Genomic DNA, 15,368 nt, shown 5'->3' on the forward strand with positions numbered 1-15,368 from the left:
ATATCTTGATAAATGTGCCACCGCAAGTCAATTGATGTTCAGCATACCAACTATCTGCTGGTTGGGGTGGTCTAGAGATCAAATGTTGGCTTCACAAAATACATTCCTTCCCTTTTTTTTTTTACCTGTTCATTGATCTTTTCACGATGCCATAATACGGTGGGCTGTCTTGGCAAACACCCTACAAGCCTGATTTATAAAATGTAAAAATAGTATCATTCGAGCAACTTACATTGCATTGCCATACATGGGTTAAATAATAATCTACTTCATCCATAAAGCTATTATTATTTGAGTAAACGATAATGAAGAACAGTGGGTTCTGTTTTTACTTGTGATAGACTGAGATGTTTAAATCAGTCAATGCGTTGATCCTTTTTGCTTCGTAAAGAAATTCAGGTCCATGTCCATCTAGAAGGAGATGAATAAACTGTGTGTTTTGTTTACTTGTCATACCATGATTGTCATTCCGTTGTGTTACAAAAAGATATGCATGGATCATTTCATGCTATAAAACACATAAGCTTCAGGTTGAATAGAAATCATTGGCTTACCAAAAGTGTTTCTAATAAATCTTTTTTAGTTCGAAACTTTAACAAAGGCTCTGATAAACGTATGATACAATGTCCGTCCAACATGTAAGTACAAGTACCTGCACTAATGATGATGTTAAGCAGTGCATCCATTATGCTTATTATGTATACCATCGTGTCATCTTTATAGACCAGCATAATTCAACCCCGTCGAGCTTTCCATCAAAATACTGCTTGTTGAAAGTTGAAAATAAATGATAAATATCAGGGTGTGGCCCTTCTTCAATACATATCGACTGCTCTTGCTGAAGTCTTTTTACTAATTCCTCATCTTTTGATAACAAGTCTTCTTGTTCTTGCAAATACTTTGCAAAAACCTCATCCGAATCCATTTCTCTACGCAGTCATATATATAAAAAAAAAAAGATAAAAAAAAATGGATTTATTTTATTTGCTGTTTTTTTTTTTTTTTTTTTTTTTTTTGAAGTCACTCATTTTGCCTTTTTTGTTTTCAAACGATTGTGTCACTCTTTAAGGTACGTCCGTCTCTTGCTTTCTTTAAAATCGATACTTACTCATGCTACATCAGGGACAATGTAAAGAATGATAACTCACGTGATGCAAGTAAAAATATAAATGACCCGCTCTTTTCTTTTTCTCTCCTTTTTTCTTCTTTATCTATGAACCGTAAGCCTACAGAACATGATTCATGGTATTTGAATGACAGATGATAGACATTGGAGTAACAAACAAAAATTTGAATAGAATTAAACAAGAGGACCGAACAAGAAACCGTTTTACCTCCGACTTATGCCAAATTACCGACAATAAAACTTGAAGAAGAACCCAATCCGTTTGAAGAAAGTTTTGAAGCAAACATTGTGGGATATTCAGTCATGACAGGTGAATGCGTTGAGATGATGACTGGTTATCATTTGTGTTTACTTTTATATAGAAAAATACCATTATAAGGATAAAGAAAGAAAGAAGCGAACGAGAAAGACAAAGATGAGAGAAGAAGAAGATGTGAAGCGAAAGAACTTTTTAGAAAGAAATAGAATTGGTATAAAAAAAGGCAGAAAAAAGGAAATTCCTCAACTGAACTTTGTATGTTAGCTGCCTTGAAATGTAGACAAAGAAAGAAACAGTGGTTAGAGAATTTACAAATCAAATTAGAATATTTAACAGCAGATAATGAACAATACCATTTACAAACCAATGCATTACGTGAAGAACTCATTCATTTAAAAACACTTTTATTAGCTCACAAAGATTGTCTGGTGAATCAACAAGAGATTCACCGTGCTTTAAACCAACCCATACCTTTTGTATGACCTTTTAGAACAAGTCCTTTTAAATTTTTGTGTATTATGTTAATAAACGTTCCTTTTCTATGGTTGTTATGACAAAAAAAGATCGCGTATTTCTAAATATGGAAATTGCTGTTTTTACAGCGTACGAATGATCCGTGCGTTGTCCCTTTTCAAAAAGTTTATTAAATAGGAAAGTCATAAACACAACACCTTTTCCAAGTTGTCTTTTTTAAGGGATTATTTACTATTTTCCTAATCAAGCGATGAATTTCTCTTTTAAACGCAAACACCCAACAAATTACTTTCTTTCTTAAAAAGGATGAATGAGAGTTATGAGCACTATGCAGAGCACTTGCTTGATCAAGTATTTCAAAATGTGAAAAAGACCCATCCGATCGATCCAACACCTCCTTCTGTATTCATATTGGATGACCAGCCACCTGATTTACCCCACACTGCTTCCAAACCAGACCCAGTGGCCCCTGAACCCGCTCCAGCTACTTTACAACCCTTCACGCCCACGAAAGCATCCACTCGACCCACACTGCCAGAAAGGAAGGCGCGTGCGTTCCTAAGAGACACCCTGTCAAAAAAGATGAAGAGAAAGAAGCAGTTTGGTTCGGTCCAAAGGACGGTTCCATCCGAACCGTCGACCAGCCACACTGCCCACATGAAAAAGCCTGTGAAAAAAGGGCCTTCCGATCGATCCAACACTGAACAGCGACCGATCGAGAGACAACCGAGCTTTTGGAAGCCGCGAGAAGAAGGAGGGATCGGTTGGCGAGGCAAGAAGATGACCTCGTCTGTCAAAAAGCCAAAGAGGCCCATGGCGTTCAAGACCCCTAGACGAAAACCGGTGCGTGCAGAACCTGTGTCGTCCGTGCCTGAAAAAAACACGGCTGTGCCGCTCGACACCATCCCAGTGACTTTACCTCATCCATCGTCCCCGCCGGTCTATGTCATGCAGCAGCCACCTTGGATGATGGCCCCATCGTTCAATAACGCTGGCTATTACCTTGTCCCTTCTCATGTCATGTTACCCCAAACGCAACTGCAACCCCAATTGAAAACACAGCCACAGCAAGTAAGAGAAGAGAAACCTGTGGCCAGGAAAAGGAAGGTGACAGTACAGAATCCAAGAGAAAACTCGAATGACAAATGCATGATTATGTGAAACAAATAAAATAAAATAGGTTTATGAGACTATGTTTTGAGAGCTATTGTTAATTTTGTACTAACAGAACTAAGCATGCTTGACAGCTGGACGAATGCATCAGAGTCAATACACATAATTCCTTTCAGCAATAATTCACTTACCACCACATCCTGCATTGCATCAATCCATTTCTTTTGACGAGCAATGATCCATGCTGCCTTTTTGAATTTCTTGAGTTGGATCAAATCCTCTGCGAAATACAACCAACATTTGCATTCCAATACCGAATCCTTCAATTCTCTCGCCAACCCAATCTGCTTGATGGCCAATTCACTTGCCTTGTAGGCATATCGCTTATTGGCCTTACCCAGCGAGCAGTACGCACCGCCCAACACAGAATAATAAATCGCTCGAAAGGCGACTTGGTCGGCCCAGACAGTGAGCTGCCAAAGGCGTCTGGACCAGGCCATGTCGATACGAATCGATCGTGTCACGTAATCAGGTGCAAGGAGGATAAGGATGTAGGAGGGTATGGACTGGAAAGCGGTTGCTAATAGATATAAACTGTGTGGGTGGGTGGATAAGATATCTAGAAGGGTTTCCATCACTTGATATTCATAACAATAAATCATCCCTCGCCCCTTGTGTCTTGTTTTCATACCCTCTTTTAAGCAATAGGTGTGTGTAGGTGATGAGGGTTTTGAGACGTAGACAATTGTGGATTCTAAACATGGCCATTAGAAAAACCGAAAAGGAAAAGAGAGAACATAGAGAACAAACCCAAGTTTATTGATTTATTTATTTCTTTTAAACGTTTAAACGAGAATATTTCACGAAATGAACTTTTTACAACAACTGCCATTTCATAAAACAAGCAAAAAAAAAAAAAAAAAAAAAAAAAAAAAAAAACAAGTTTTATACTCCACAAGTCCAAATAAAAACTTTTTCTTTTTCAAATTGTTTTTATTAAAAAAAATGTTATTTACAAATAGGAAAATATGCAATAAAGTATTCTATCAAAAAAAAAAGAGCATCATTTACTTTTTAATCCATTTCCATTTCAACATCCTCCTTCTACAAACAAGACATTAGCGAATGAATCATAAAGACTGTTATTATTTACCTCGATACGACGTGCACCAAATTCTACATTCACTTCAGGCAATGGTTTAGGTTGTCTAATCTCTTTCACAGGTTCAGTACTCAAGACATTAGCGGCCATCGTCTGTTGGGGTATGCAATATTGAGAGTGAACAAAGGGCAAAGGCAAGGGACGGGTGGTACGCAAAGGTCCTTCGTTAAGGACCAAATGAGTTCCCTTGAATTGAGCGACGATATCGGAATTCAACTTGGATCGCATCACAGGATGAGCCGTGACGAGCTCATGCTGCAACAAGGACTGAAGACCCAATCGACTCGCGTTACTGAGGAGTGCGCGTGTAGCAAAGGGAAAGACGGTATGGTTGGCATTCACTTCAGCATAAGCCAAACGAGCTGACTTCATCTTGAGTTGATAGGACTTGTTGACATCACGTTGGTAGACAAAGGGTTTATAGTCTGTCTGTTTGACCTGTCCTTCGCCTGTGGTCAAGACAATGTTGAGTTGGTACACTTGATTGGCCTCTACTTCAAAATCAAACTTGGGTAATTCTTGAACAATCAAGTCATCCAAGAAGCGATTTTCAATGTCTTTGCCGGCACGTAAAACAAATCGTTTCATGGGTGAAGAGAAAGTGCCTTCGACAGGTTGACAGCGGAAATAGGCGGCAATCTCGGTAATCACACGTGTGATTTCAGAGGCCTGGCATCACACAGTCAGCATCTCTCTTTTGTTTCCTTGTTCTTTCTTACCTTGACACCAGGACGAAGCATGCGACTGGCGGCTTCATACGCAAAGTAAGTAGCACAGATCACATCAGCCGCTTTACCGGTCACTGGTTCTTGTTGATTTTCAACCACAATGACGGTATGAGCAGCCGTGGCAATGTAACCATCCACATGGACACCTAATTCACTGATATACAACAGGTCAACATCACACCTGTCACTTTCATCACCACTTACACTTTGACTACATCACCGATCTTTAAATAAACATCATTTTCTGCAAGAGGAGAGAAATATTGAACTTGATTATTTAAAGAGACACAAGTAGGTACAGCAACACCTCTTTCTGTTGATTTATACATGTTTTCAGTCTAAAAAGGAATAAGCGATCGTTGCTTTCTTTTTTTTGTAATAGTAAACCTACATGACGGTTGATCAGGTCGTCACCATATTGACATAAATCACATACTGAAACACCAACTTGCACCTTTTGAAGAACAAGAGGAAGAACACCTAAGAGAGTATAAGTTTGGATGGTTGTGTATGTAGCTCTCGATTACCGTTGACAATATCAGCAGAGAGTTGATATTTTTCCCTTATCGTGGGGTTGGCAATAGTGTTGTCTGCTTCAAACTTGGAAGGAGGATAACTAACAGCTAATTCCATGTTGGTAGCCATGTTCGATCTTGTATAAAAGGTGTAAAGAAAAATAAAATTTTGAGACTTTAATTTTTCAGTAAAAAAAAAAAAGAAAAAGAAAAAAGCCACTTTCGGAGTTATCAGACCATGCAAGCAGTTACCGCTTGGATGAGATAACACAGTGTCCAAGAGCGGAATTTGCAATGGAAGGCAGGGAAATAAAATACCAATGGGCGATTGTTCGATTTTTTTTTGAAAAGGGCAACCAATGGATAACTTGAAAGAACAAAATGAGTATTATTTTTCTTTACAAGGACAGACAAGGGAAGATATATGGTCAAAGTGGTCATGACGCTGTGGATATGGTAGAGGATGCTAATCCATACCGTCTGGAAACCGTAACTAACGTCAGATATTACTACGAATCTTTGGGGCCAGAACAAGCGTTGCTTATTAAAGACCTAGACACTAGAATGGAAGACATGATGCAGTCGCTATGAATGGTGTATTGTATGAATAATGAAATAAGCTAACTATACAATGAGTAAACTTTATAAACTACCTTTGTATATGTCAACTATGTCAACGCATAAGATACAGTCAGTTACGGTTGATTTTGTCGTGCTTCGAATAATAATTATTTGCAATCTAAGAATAATCGTCGCTTTGGGAAAAAATGCTTTCGTTTTCAACTATGCAAAGTTTTATATTCTCCCGCCTTTTTTTTTCGTTTAACATAATGACAAACACCTTTTATGATGAGGATGGAAAAGGGGGAAGGTTTATGATTCAATGGAGGCTATCCTGACCAAAATTACGATGATGAAGCAGTGACACTTTATCTTTGAATTGACGATTGCTGTCCCTGAGCTAATTCTGATATGTTCTCACTAAAAGTCAATTTATTCACATGTAAATCTTTCGAATTCTTATCAGGAGATCTTTATAGCTCTGAAACTGGAACTGATCAACATCCTCTTCTTAGTCCACAGTGTTATTACCTTGTTCATCCACAACCTGGCCTAGACGATTTTCATTGGAGACATTGCCCAAGATAACTTGTTATGTTTTCTTTATCATAAATGTATATGGTTTGAAATTTAATTCAAATGTCAATGATACGTAAAAAATGTATAAAAAATTAATGAAATTGAACAGGGCTGAAAAAAAGGATTACTTTATTAAACAACAATAAAGGTTGGTATTTGACTATGGTTCATTGGTAACTCTTCGTGCCTTCGATAACCGTATAATTTATAATTGTCTGGTCACTTGTAATTGAACCTATTCTTTAAGGTACGATAATCTGTAGGTGCTTAGGCCCTGTAGATTTAACCTTATAACAAGAGATAGTAGTAAAGTGGATTGGAGTCCTGACTTATTGAATCAGGATTTGAAGCTTTGTAATGGTATAACAACAGTGAAAAGTATAGCTATAGAAATTAGAATAAGTGCCCGTAACAATGGCCTGTTTACAATAGTCGAATAAATTCACAGAATTGATTGGAATATTCAAATAAGCAATATGAAAGCTCTATCTAATAAATTGATTTATTTTAATAAATATCATAACAACTAACCTTTGAAGTCATCTAAAAGAAGGAGAAAAGGAAGAATGGAAATCATATTACTTATTTTGTAATTTTATGCACCAGCAATAAACCATTGTTTTTGTTAATGTTACTGTTTTCCTTTTTCATTCGTTTTCTCTTTTCATTGTGTTGATACCTCTTTAAAAAATGTCCAAAAATCACGGTGAATGCGATGTGCAGTGTCCTAACGCCAATTTTCTGAAAAAGCATAAACGTGATTACCACATGAATAAAGTGTTTTGTGATGAAGATGTTTCATTTCATTACTCACTTTTTTCTCTCTTTTTTTTTGCATTCTCACACTTTTATCTTTTGTTTACATCAAACATCTGCAACCAAAATTGAAAATGGTTTTACTTGCTCTGTTTGTGACAAGACCATTAGAACAACTCGTTCATTCGTCAAATATTTTAAAGATCATGCATTGCATGCTAGTTCCGACTAAGAAGAAAAAAACTGCTAGATTGCACTAGCTCTGTGGAATCTGATGAAGACTTGTACGAATTGGATACAGTCAAGACCGATTTCATCCTATACCACCTCCACCATTCTCGTTGACCACAAAAATAACAATACCCGTTCATCTTACGCACCGTCAAGCCATCCTAGCCTCATGCGATCGTCTGACTGCGGACCAAGCAAAGCAGGAGGATAAGGTGATGCTTGCGAAACTTGGCCGGTGGATTCGATTAGTTTATGACCATGAAGAACAACAGCGAGGATTATTAACATTAGCCACCTCAAACAACGCTATCTCTCTACCTGTTGAAACAAGCGTGTAGTAAATTTGATTACTTTTCCATGTATATGTTTGTATCAATCTTATGAGCAAAGGAACAGAAACTAAATTTAGAAATGACCCAATGGAAATGCAACAGGATAAATCTTCCAAATATAGAATGCGCAAATGAACCTTTCAATCATCGATCCCAACCCAAAACCCAAACCAAAAGAAGTCCCGATTGTTATGCATCTCAAAATAAAGGACGACTAAGCCTCTTAAAATAGAGCATACAAATCTACAGAAAGGACACCACTTAATAAACAACATCTTCCTTTTACCAAAAAAGCTCTATAGTTTCTGGCTTACTTGGTTTTAACTATCTGGGTCATATACCACATGTCGGTCATTATCCACTACTGCATCCCATCTTAAATTTCAAGCATCAAACCAGATAGCAATATCTCAGGAAAAAGTTGGATTGTTGCTATTTCTCTGAATAGCAATACAAGTGATCAGCAATGGAAAAAGATGCATTGTTCAATTGACAATCGCTGGAGGACATCCTGACAAGGGCAAAGGATAAGTCCTCGGTTGCAATGATTTTTCACAGCATTGAAGGCTTGTTTGAAGACTGACAACATATCAGCCTCATTGGGAATACAATCTGAAGCAGCCAATTGGCGGATCTGGCTAACAGTATCAGCCACAAGCGTGAAAATGATAAAAAAAAAAAATCAAAGATATTTGTAAAGCGTTGTACAATGGAATGAATTAAAAGTGTATAAGATTGGATTTGATTTACTATTCAGCTTTTTTTTTTCCCTTTCGCAATTGTCTGGTTCCCTGATTGTGGTTTTCCCACCCCTCCTCAATGCCCCTTGATTCCTTATTGACGGCTTTCTTTATCTCTTGGATCCTAGTCTCTCATATTTGCCAAATAGGCACTATTTTCAGAAATAAATATCGTGATTACCTTTCGTATTTTTATATCTATTGTATTGTAAAGTGTGTCAAAATCCGATTTTACTTTCTGAAAATGATGGATGTAGAATTTGAAAAGAAAAAACTGCCCTTGAAAGTCAATAAGCCAATGAGAAAAATAAAACGGCTCACTGCTATTTATTTCCCGCCCTACATTTCAAAATCCGCTTTTTGACACTGTTTTCAAGATAAACATATTATTTATTTTACAACATATAAATACATAGAATAAAAGGAGGGGGGCATAATGAATCATAAATAACATATCAATATTTTCACTCTCTCTTTATACACACAAAAATAGATTTTCATTATCTAAAATGTATTTTCTCATGGCGTTTCATATCGTATTTTCTAGCAAAAGCGCGTTGACAGATTTGACATGCAAATAACTTGGGTCGATTGGGATCATGCGTCAACATGTGTTCGACCATATTATGTCTACGTTTTGATCTATGTGCGTATTAGTTTTCATTATTTCCCGAGTGAATTGAACGTTACCTGTGATCACAAATAGGACAGACATATCGCTTCTCATCCATCACTTCCTCGGTTCTTTTCTGGTTTTGATTCAAGAGGAATTCGATGGGTGGGTCTAACCATTCTTGCTGCTGTTGGTCAGGATAAGATGGATTGGGTACAGGAGAGTGATAGAGTTGTGGTGTTGGTAATAATTCGGTGGTGATGTCGTGCATTAATAAGGTGTCAATGTCATAGTGTTCCATTGGTTGTTGCTGTTGTTGTTGATTATGACAGTGGTTTTCTTGGTTCATGGTGATACTAGAATCTAAATAATCTTGCAGGTAATTGGAAGACATAAAAAAGAATTGAAAAAGAAAAAAGAAAAAAGAATGAAGAGAATGAATATATATTAACCAAGATTAATAATATATAAGCTTCAAGAGACTAAAGGAGGCTTTGAGTTGTAGTCGTTGTTAATGCATTGTTCAGTATGCTTCTATTTTTATATACAATGTCGGTTGGACAAAAAGATGATCAGCCCTAAAAATATATTCTCATGTACCACTCTGAATCGTTGGGGGCTTGCATCCGTGGCTTACGTAACTTTAAGCAGAGGAAAAACAAAGCCTTTGGACGGTCGGTGTTCTGTGTTGTCAATTTACAAGATGAGTGTACGTCTGCTTTCTTTGTTTGTCAATCAATACATGATGCTCATAATAAAAAAAAAACAAGAGCAAACAGTGTACACAACTATATTCTTAACTTATGAAGCACATAGTCCATGTCCATTCCTTTTGACACTACTCAAATGAGCTCCATCTTCTCCCTTCAATCTACATATCATATGATGCTTGCTCTATAAATAATAAGCTCACAGTTTGTGTACCACTGTGTACAAGGTTACAATAAAAAAGAAAAAATACGTCCCTTTTTTTCCCTATCAGGGAAACCTGTTCACTATCGACATTCTCTATTTAAAAAAATAAAGCCATGTTGGATGAAAAAGGCAGCATTGGTAAACAAAAAAAAAAAAAAAAAAAAAAAATCCGATTCTATTTCATTGTATCAAACTGGGATAGAAAATACGTTAAAATGACGAGAAAAAGAGAGAGAGAGTTGTTCAGTAGGTGTGGCTTCACATTCTCTTGTGTTTCATGAGTTCTTGTGGGATCTAAATTACTTTAGCCTCTTTTTATACGTCACTTTGTTCCTTGTCATCTTGTTGAATGTGAAACATGGCATCAGCAAGAGACTGTAGGATAGCAATGGTTGGCACTTGTGAAGAAGCGGTGTATCCATTCAATGTGTCGCCTGGGCCATTGGTCATGGAATCAAGACTGGAGCTATCCCACAGCAATAAAAAATTGAAAACTATAAAATTACTCGGATGAATGTAACATCCGTCTCCGATGAAGGATGGATTTGAAAAAAAAAAAAAAAAAAAAAAAAAAAAAAAAGAAAAAAAAAAAAAAAAAAAAAAAAGCAAGATGGATCAAGAACGGTTGAAAAAAAGGTCTTTATTTAATCCCAATATTTAATTAAACCATCCCAACTACAGGTAGCTACCTTAGATGTTTCATGAGGATGCCATTCTGTACACATCACCACTTTATCATGAGCCTTCATCTTTTTCAATATCTTGCATGTCTTCCAGTCCCAGAACCAGACATTACCATTCGAGTCACCACTGCTAACAAATCGACCATCAGGAGAAAAGCCTGGTTTACACGCGTAACCAGCAATCAAATGTCCTGCGAATCGTTTTCTTCTATTGATTCTGAATCGATCTCTTGCACCATAGATTAGGATTTGATTATCCAACGATTGGCAAGCAAGCCATTTTTCTATTTCGCACGTTAGCTTTTTCATAGGTCAAACTCGGTATTGTACTTACTATTAGGAGATACAGTGACAGCAGGAATAGCATACATGTCTGGTTCCGCAATGTATTTGATGACCACAGGAATGTCAAATTCCCAAGCACGCATCGTTTTATCATCCGAAGTAGTAATAAATCGTCGATTGTCATCTACAAATGTGATTGTATTGATAGCACCCAGATGTTGATCATATTCTTGTGTGGTTTCACCCGTTCTGATGTCAAACTGAACGACCTTTTTATCAGAATAACCAGCCAAGAAGATATGTTGCTTGTTGTGGTCAGGATTAAATGAGACACAATAAGGTAATCTGCCTGTAGAAAAGTTGCGAATACATTTACCAGTCTCAGTATCCCATAATTTCACATTGCGATCATAACTTGCACTCAAGAATTTTGTACCATCATTGTTGAACGCAATGTCTCTTACTGCTTTGGTATGTCCGTGGTAAGAACGCAAGAGACTTCTGTCATGATAAACATCCCATATCTAATACAAACAGAGTGAGTTTTCTACACGGCTGCCAAGAAGCTTTCCGGGTTACCTTGATCTCATTATCCATGCCCGCACTTAACAAAAGATGAGCTGATTTAGGGAAAAACTTGATACTCGACACACCCTTCTCATGTCCTTCCCAGGTATGAATCAATTTCTTGGGAATAAAACAATCCTGAGTACCTGCCTCTCCCAACAAGTTCACATCCACATCTTGAGGTACTGCCATATACGTACGTCCCAAATAATCAAATTCAGATGCGCCGTGGAAAGTCGTCGTCTCCGTACGTGCCTCTTGTGCAATGTTTTGTACTGTCAAGCTGGACGTGGGTTCCTCTTGAACAACCTGCTCTTCCTCATCGGTGGCTACTGGAATACCTACATGGTCATTTTCATAACCAGCCCAAGGCCCCTTGTAAGCATCTGGTCCATCCACCTGATCGAGTTGTCCCTTTTTCTCTCGTTTCTTTTTAATGTCCTTGTTGTTTCGTAATTCTTTATGAACTCGATCATGAATCGTAGCACCCCCTAATTCTGTAGCTGCTTTGACATTGCCCACAAATCCTGTTTGAGCTGTTGATAAAAGTGAAGGATCACGAGCATAGCCATAGGTCTCAAAGGTTCTGAATTGAGTTCTAAAGTCCATTTCGGATATCGCTTGTTGTTCAACATGACCATTCGCCACATTCTGAATGGCCAGTCGTTGTTCTTTATAGGGATTCTCGGGACCCAACGTGGGCCGATGAAGGTCGTCGTATGTTACATTGACCGTGAGTTCTGTAGCTGTAGGAGCAGTATATAAAGCACCTGAGGTATAATCCTATTATTTTAAAAAAAAATACATTTAGACACGTCCACATGAGAATGGATGCAATTCATTAAATACATACGTCAAATCCTGTATCGGGTGCTGCATTGATAGTTGTAGATTTTGTTTGAACTGCATTGTCTTCTTCATCACTTGATCCATAATTATTGACTAAATCCATCTTTTTTTATGCTCTTTTTTTTTTAAAAAAAAAAGGAAAAAAAAAAAATTGGGTATAGAAATATTTTTTTATTTCGGCATTTAAATTTTTTATACACAGATACACAGTTAGGACTCCCAATAAGGTGATGAGAGCAGAGGGACACAGTCATGAACTTTTTTCACCTCAAACGCGTTTTTCAATCTCGGCAGCCACTTTTCAGACATCTGAATCGTCTTGTCGCTCGTCTCATGCTCCAGCACGAGACGACCGTGCCGTGGCGGCAGGCGATCGATCCAGGCTTGAAAGAACCGGTCGACGGTGAGGTCATCAAAGGTGCCCTGATAATCATTGGCCACAGAGGGTAGCTTCCAATCGAATGAATCGCTGTTCCAGAGAATCGTCCTGAGTCCCATCTGATGCGCAATCGCTCGTACGCGATCATCCACATCGCCAAACGGCGGACGCCAGCAGCGGCTCGTGACCCCCGTGGCTTCCTTGATGGCGCGCAAGGTCCAATAGAGCTCGGCGACGATCATTTCGTTCGAGATGGTGGTCATCTGTGGATGAGACCAGGTATGGACACAAAGCGTATGTCCTGCTTGAATCGCACGCTGGGCTGCTTGTGGAAAAGAGACCACGTTGGATCCTACGTCTGGTGGGACAGGTCAGTGATCTCCTTTGGGCTTGCTTTCATACTTACAAAACAAGGTGGCCTGTTGGTTGTAGGTCGCAAGGAAATCATACAGTTGAGGTTCTCCCCATGTGTCATTGGCATCTCTCGGATTCAACGGTCCATCATCGTACGTCTATCCAACCTGTTAGCATCACGCCTCGATACATCCTGTCTTACCAGGCCAAAGTCATGTGGGTTTTCACAATAGGCAATGTCCTCTGGAAGGTAGGCCTGCTTGGGCCTTGTGCACTCGGTTCTTGACCACCAGCAGGCTGGATCATGGCCATCGTCATAACTCGCATCGCCCTGGGGAGGACGAGGAAGAAAGGAAGGGACGTGGGTCCAATCGATGGATCGAATGGCCCTTTGGACCTCTGGATGTTGGGTATTGGGTGCAGCCCAAAGGGGAGGATAATGGCCGAGATTCAATGACTTCCTCAGGAGAGGTCCTGTAGGCTGGCTGGTCGTGTTTCGAGAGGCTGGAAAAGAAGGAAGATAGGCGGGTGAGGTGGTAGGCAAGAGAGCTGTCCTGGTCGGAAGCATCCTGGATGAGGTAGGTAAAGCATCCGATAGACTCAGGATGAGTAAAAAAACAAAAATTCTTTCAAAAGGAAGCATGATAAAAGAGAAAAAGTAGTTGGGGAATTCAAGTTATTTTTATATACACATTTCTTTCCCCTTCTCATCTCTCGCTCTCGGTTCCCCTTTCTCTTCCTCCTTTGCTTTCCATCACAAAGTGCCTTATTTCTAAATTAAGCAATTTTTTCTCAACGTCCTATTTTTATGCATCCTTCTCCACGTCCGTTTTCACGTCCATCTCCCTAAGCCATTTTACCATCTTTTGATGGCGTCATCCATAGTACTGTGTTCATCATCGCTTACAAATAAGCCCGCTTGTGATTATTCATCCAAAGAGAGAAAAAAAAAAAAAAAAAAAAAAACGTTCCCCCTTTCATACCTTATTGGAGCGGAATGTCCAGGTTAGGAAATGATTTCTCTTTATAGACCTTCCAAAAAAAAAATTAGAGTCTTAAGGATCGTTTCACGAGTCATGAACATTTAAAAGCACGTAGGATCCTTTCCTTCTCTCTCTTTCTTTCCTATTCCACCCATGTCTACTGCCACCAAAGCACCTGTTTTTTTTATATCTCACGGAGGTAAGCGAGAAGATCCGAGACAAAAGGTAGAAAGGTAAACAGGGTGGATAGGCCCTACGTTATTAGAAAATGAAGAAAAGCCAGGCCGATTTTATGATTGGTTTGGGTCCTTGATTCAAAAGCGATTGGCACCGAAAGCGATTGTGATCATCACGGCGCACTGGCAACCTCAAGAAGAAGAGACCATTTTGGGTAAGAGCGATCTTGTTGAGACCACAGTCCCCCCCACTGATGTCTGACCAGTCGATGCTTCTGAGAAGCCAAAGCTGATTTATGATTTTTTCAATTTCCCCGAAAGATTCTATCAGCAAACGTGGGATCAATCAGGGTCACCTGCACTGGCCCACCGTGTGGTTGGACTGCTAGAGAAGGTATGTGAGACTGGTAGAAATCCATCTAACAGGCCCCTTAGGCTGGCATTCGAGCTTCAGAGAGACAGTATGGGAATGATCATGGTAAGTTGAGATAGAGCATGGGGCAGTGACTGATCGATGGATAGGTGTCTGGGTACCTTTGAAACGAGCCATGACTTCCTGTTCCACGATTCCTATTGTAGCCGTCTCGACCTTTCTTGATGATCACTTGGCTCCCCATGTCAAGGTGGGCGAGGCTTTGGAGAGTCTGAGAGATGAAAACATAGTGATCATCGGAAGTGGTTCGGCCGTTCATAACTTGGAAGGATGGAGAACGTTTGGTGAGAAGCCCAGTCCGGATTATGTCTTTGAATTTGACAAGTTGATGGAGACCTTTGCAACAAAGTACACTGTAAGTCAAAAGAGCCAACCGGGTTCATAATCGACCTGACTGTTTTCAACAGGGAAAAGAACGTGTCGAGAAAGCGTTGGGATTGGATCAGCATGCTCATTATCGTGATTGCCATCCGACGGCTGAGCATCTGGTTCCCTTCTTTGTGAGTCTGGGCGCAGCAGGTCAAGATCGAGGAGTGAAATTAGTGGAAGATTATT

General features: G+C 39.1%; 7 protein-coding genes across 7 annotated transcripts; 3 read left to right on the forward strand and 4 right to left on the reverse strand.

Moving 5' to 3' along the window:
• Positions 1-1,213: 1,213 nt before the first annotated feature.
• Positions 1,214-1,867, forward strand: RO3G_13773 (uncharacterized protein; the record flags this gene model as incomplete). The annotated part of the gene is made up of 4 exons (XM_067668357.1): positions 1,214-1,220; positions 1,299-1,436; positions 1,489-1,596; positions 1,797-1,867. The coding sequence occupies 4 exons, from the start codon at positions 1,214-1,216 to the stop codon at positions 1,865-1,867; spliced, it is 324 nt and encodes a 107-aa protein (XP_067524458.1).
• A 98-nt stretch (positions 1,868-1,965) lies between these two features.
• On the forward strand, positions 1,966-3,060 carry RO3G_13774 (uncharacterized protein; the record flags this gene model as incomplete). The annotated part of the gene is made up of 3 exons (XM_067668358.1): positions 1,966-1,988; positions 2,165-2,930; positions 3,040-3,060. The coding sequence occupies 3 exons, from the start codon at positions 1,966-1,968 to the stop codon at positions 3,058-3,060; spliced, it is 810 nt and encodes a 269-aa protein (XP_067524459.1).
• Positions 3,061-4,046: 986 nt separating this feature from the next.
• On the reverse strand, positions 4,047-5,507 carry RO3G_13775 (uncharacterized protein; the record flags this gene model as incomplete). Its single annotated transcript, XM_067668359.1, has 6 exons — positions 4,047-4,076; positions 4,126-4,803; positions 4,854-5,016; positions 5,067-5,200; positions 5,254-5,342; positions 5,390-5,507. The coding sequence occupies 6 exons, from the start codon at positions 5,505-5,507 to the stop codon at positions 4,047-4,049; spliced, it is 1,212 nt and encodes a 403-aa protein (XP_067524460.1).
• A 3,569-nt stretch (positions 5,508-9,076) lies between these two features.
• Positions 9,077-9,583, reverse strand: RO3G_13776 (uncharacterized protein; the record flags this gene model as incomplete). The annotated part of the gene is made up of 2 exons (XM_067668360.1): positions 9,077-9,218; positions 9,267-9,583. The coding sequence occupies 2 exons, from the start codon at positions 9,581-9,583 to the stop codon at positions 9,077-9,079; spliced, it is 459 nt and encodes a 152-aa protein (XP_067524461.1).
• A 1,165-nt stretch (positions 9,584-10,748) lies between these two features.
• On the reverse strand, positions 10,749-12,591 carry RO3G_13777 (uncharacterized protein; the record flags this gene model as incomplete). Its single annotated transcript, XM_067668361.1, has 4 exons — positions 10,749-11,071; positions 11,122-11,596; positions 11,652-12,422; positions 12,493-12,591. The coding sequence occupies 4 exons, from the start codon at positions 12,589-12,591 to the stop codon at positions 10,749-10,751; spliced, it is 1,668 nt and encodes a 555-aa protein (XP_067524462.1).
• Positions 12,592-13,238: 647 nt separating this feature from the next.
• Positions 13,239-13,864, reverse strand: RO3G_13778 (uncharacterized protein; the record flags this gene model as incomplete). Its single annotated transcript, XM_067668362.1, has 2 exons — positions 13,239-13,379; positions 13,424-13,864. The coding sequence occupies 2 exons, from the start codon at positions 13,862-13,864 to the stop codon at positions 13,239-13,241; spliced, it is 582 nt and encodes a 193-aa protein (XP_067524463.1).
• Positions 13,865-14,357: 493 nt separating this feature from the next.
• On the forward strand, positions 14,358-15,317 carry RO3G_13779 (uncharacterized protein; the record flags this gene model as incomplete). The annotated part of the gene is made up of 6 exons (XM_067668363.1): positions 14,358-14,403; positions 14,470-14,595; positions 14,731-14,774; positions 14,816-14,858; positions 14,903-15,120; positions 15,183-15,317. 6 exons carry the CDS (start codon positions 14,358-14,360, stop codon positions 15,315-15,317), a joined length of 612 nt encoding a protein of 203 aa, XP_067524464.1.
• Between the last annotated feature and the right edge of the window lie 51 nt (positions 15,318-15,368).

The sequence above is a fragment of the Rhizopus delemar genome, genomic scaffold, assembly GCF_000149305.1.
Source record: "Rhizopus delemar RA 99-880 supercont3.12 genomic scaffold, whole genome shotgun sequence".
Taxonomy (NCBI): Eukaryota; Fungi; Mucoromycota; class Mucoromycetes; order Mucorales; family Rhizopodaceae; genus Rhizopus; species Rhizopus delemar.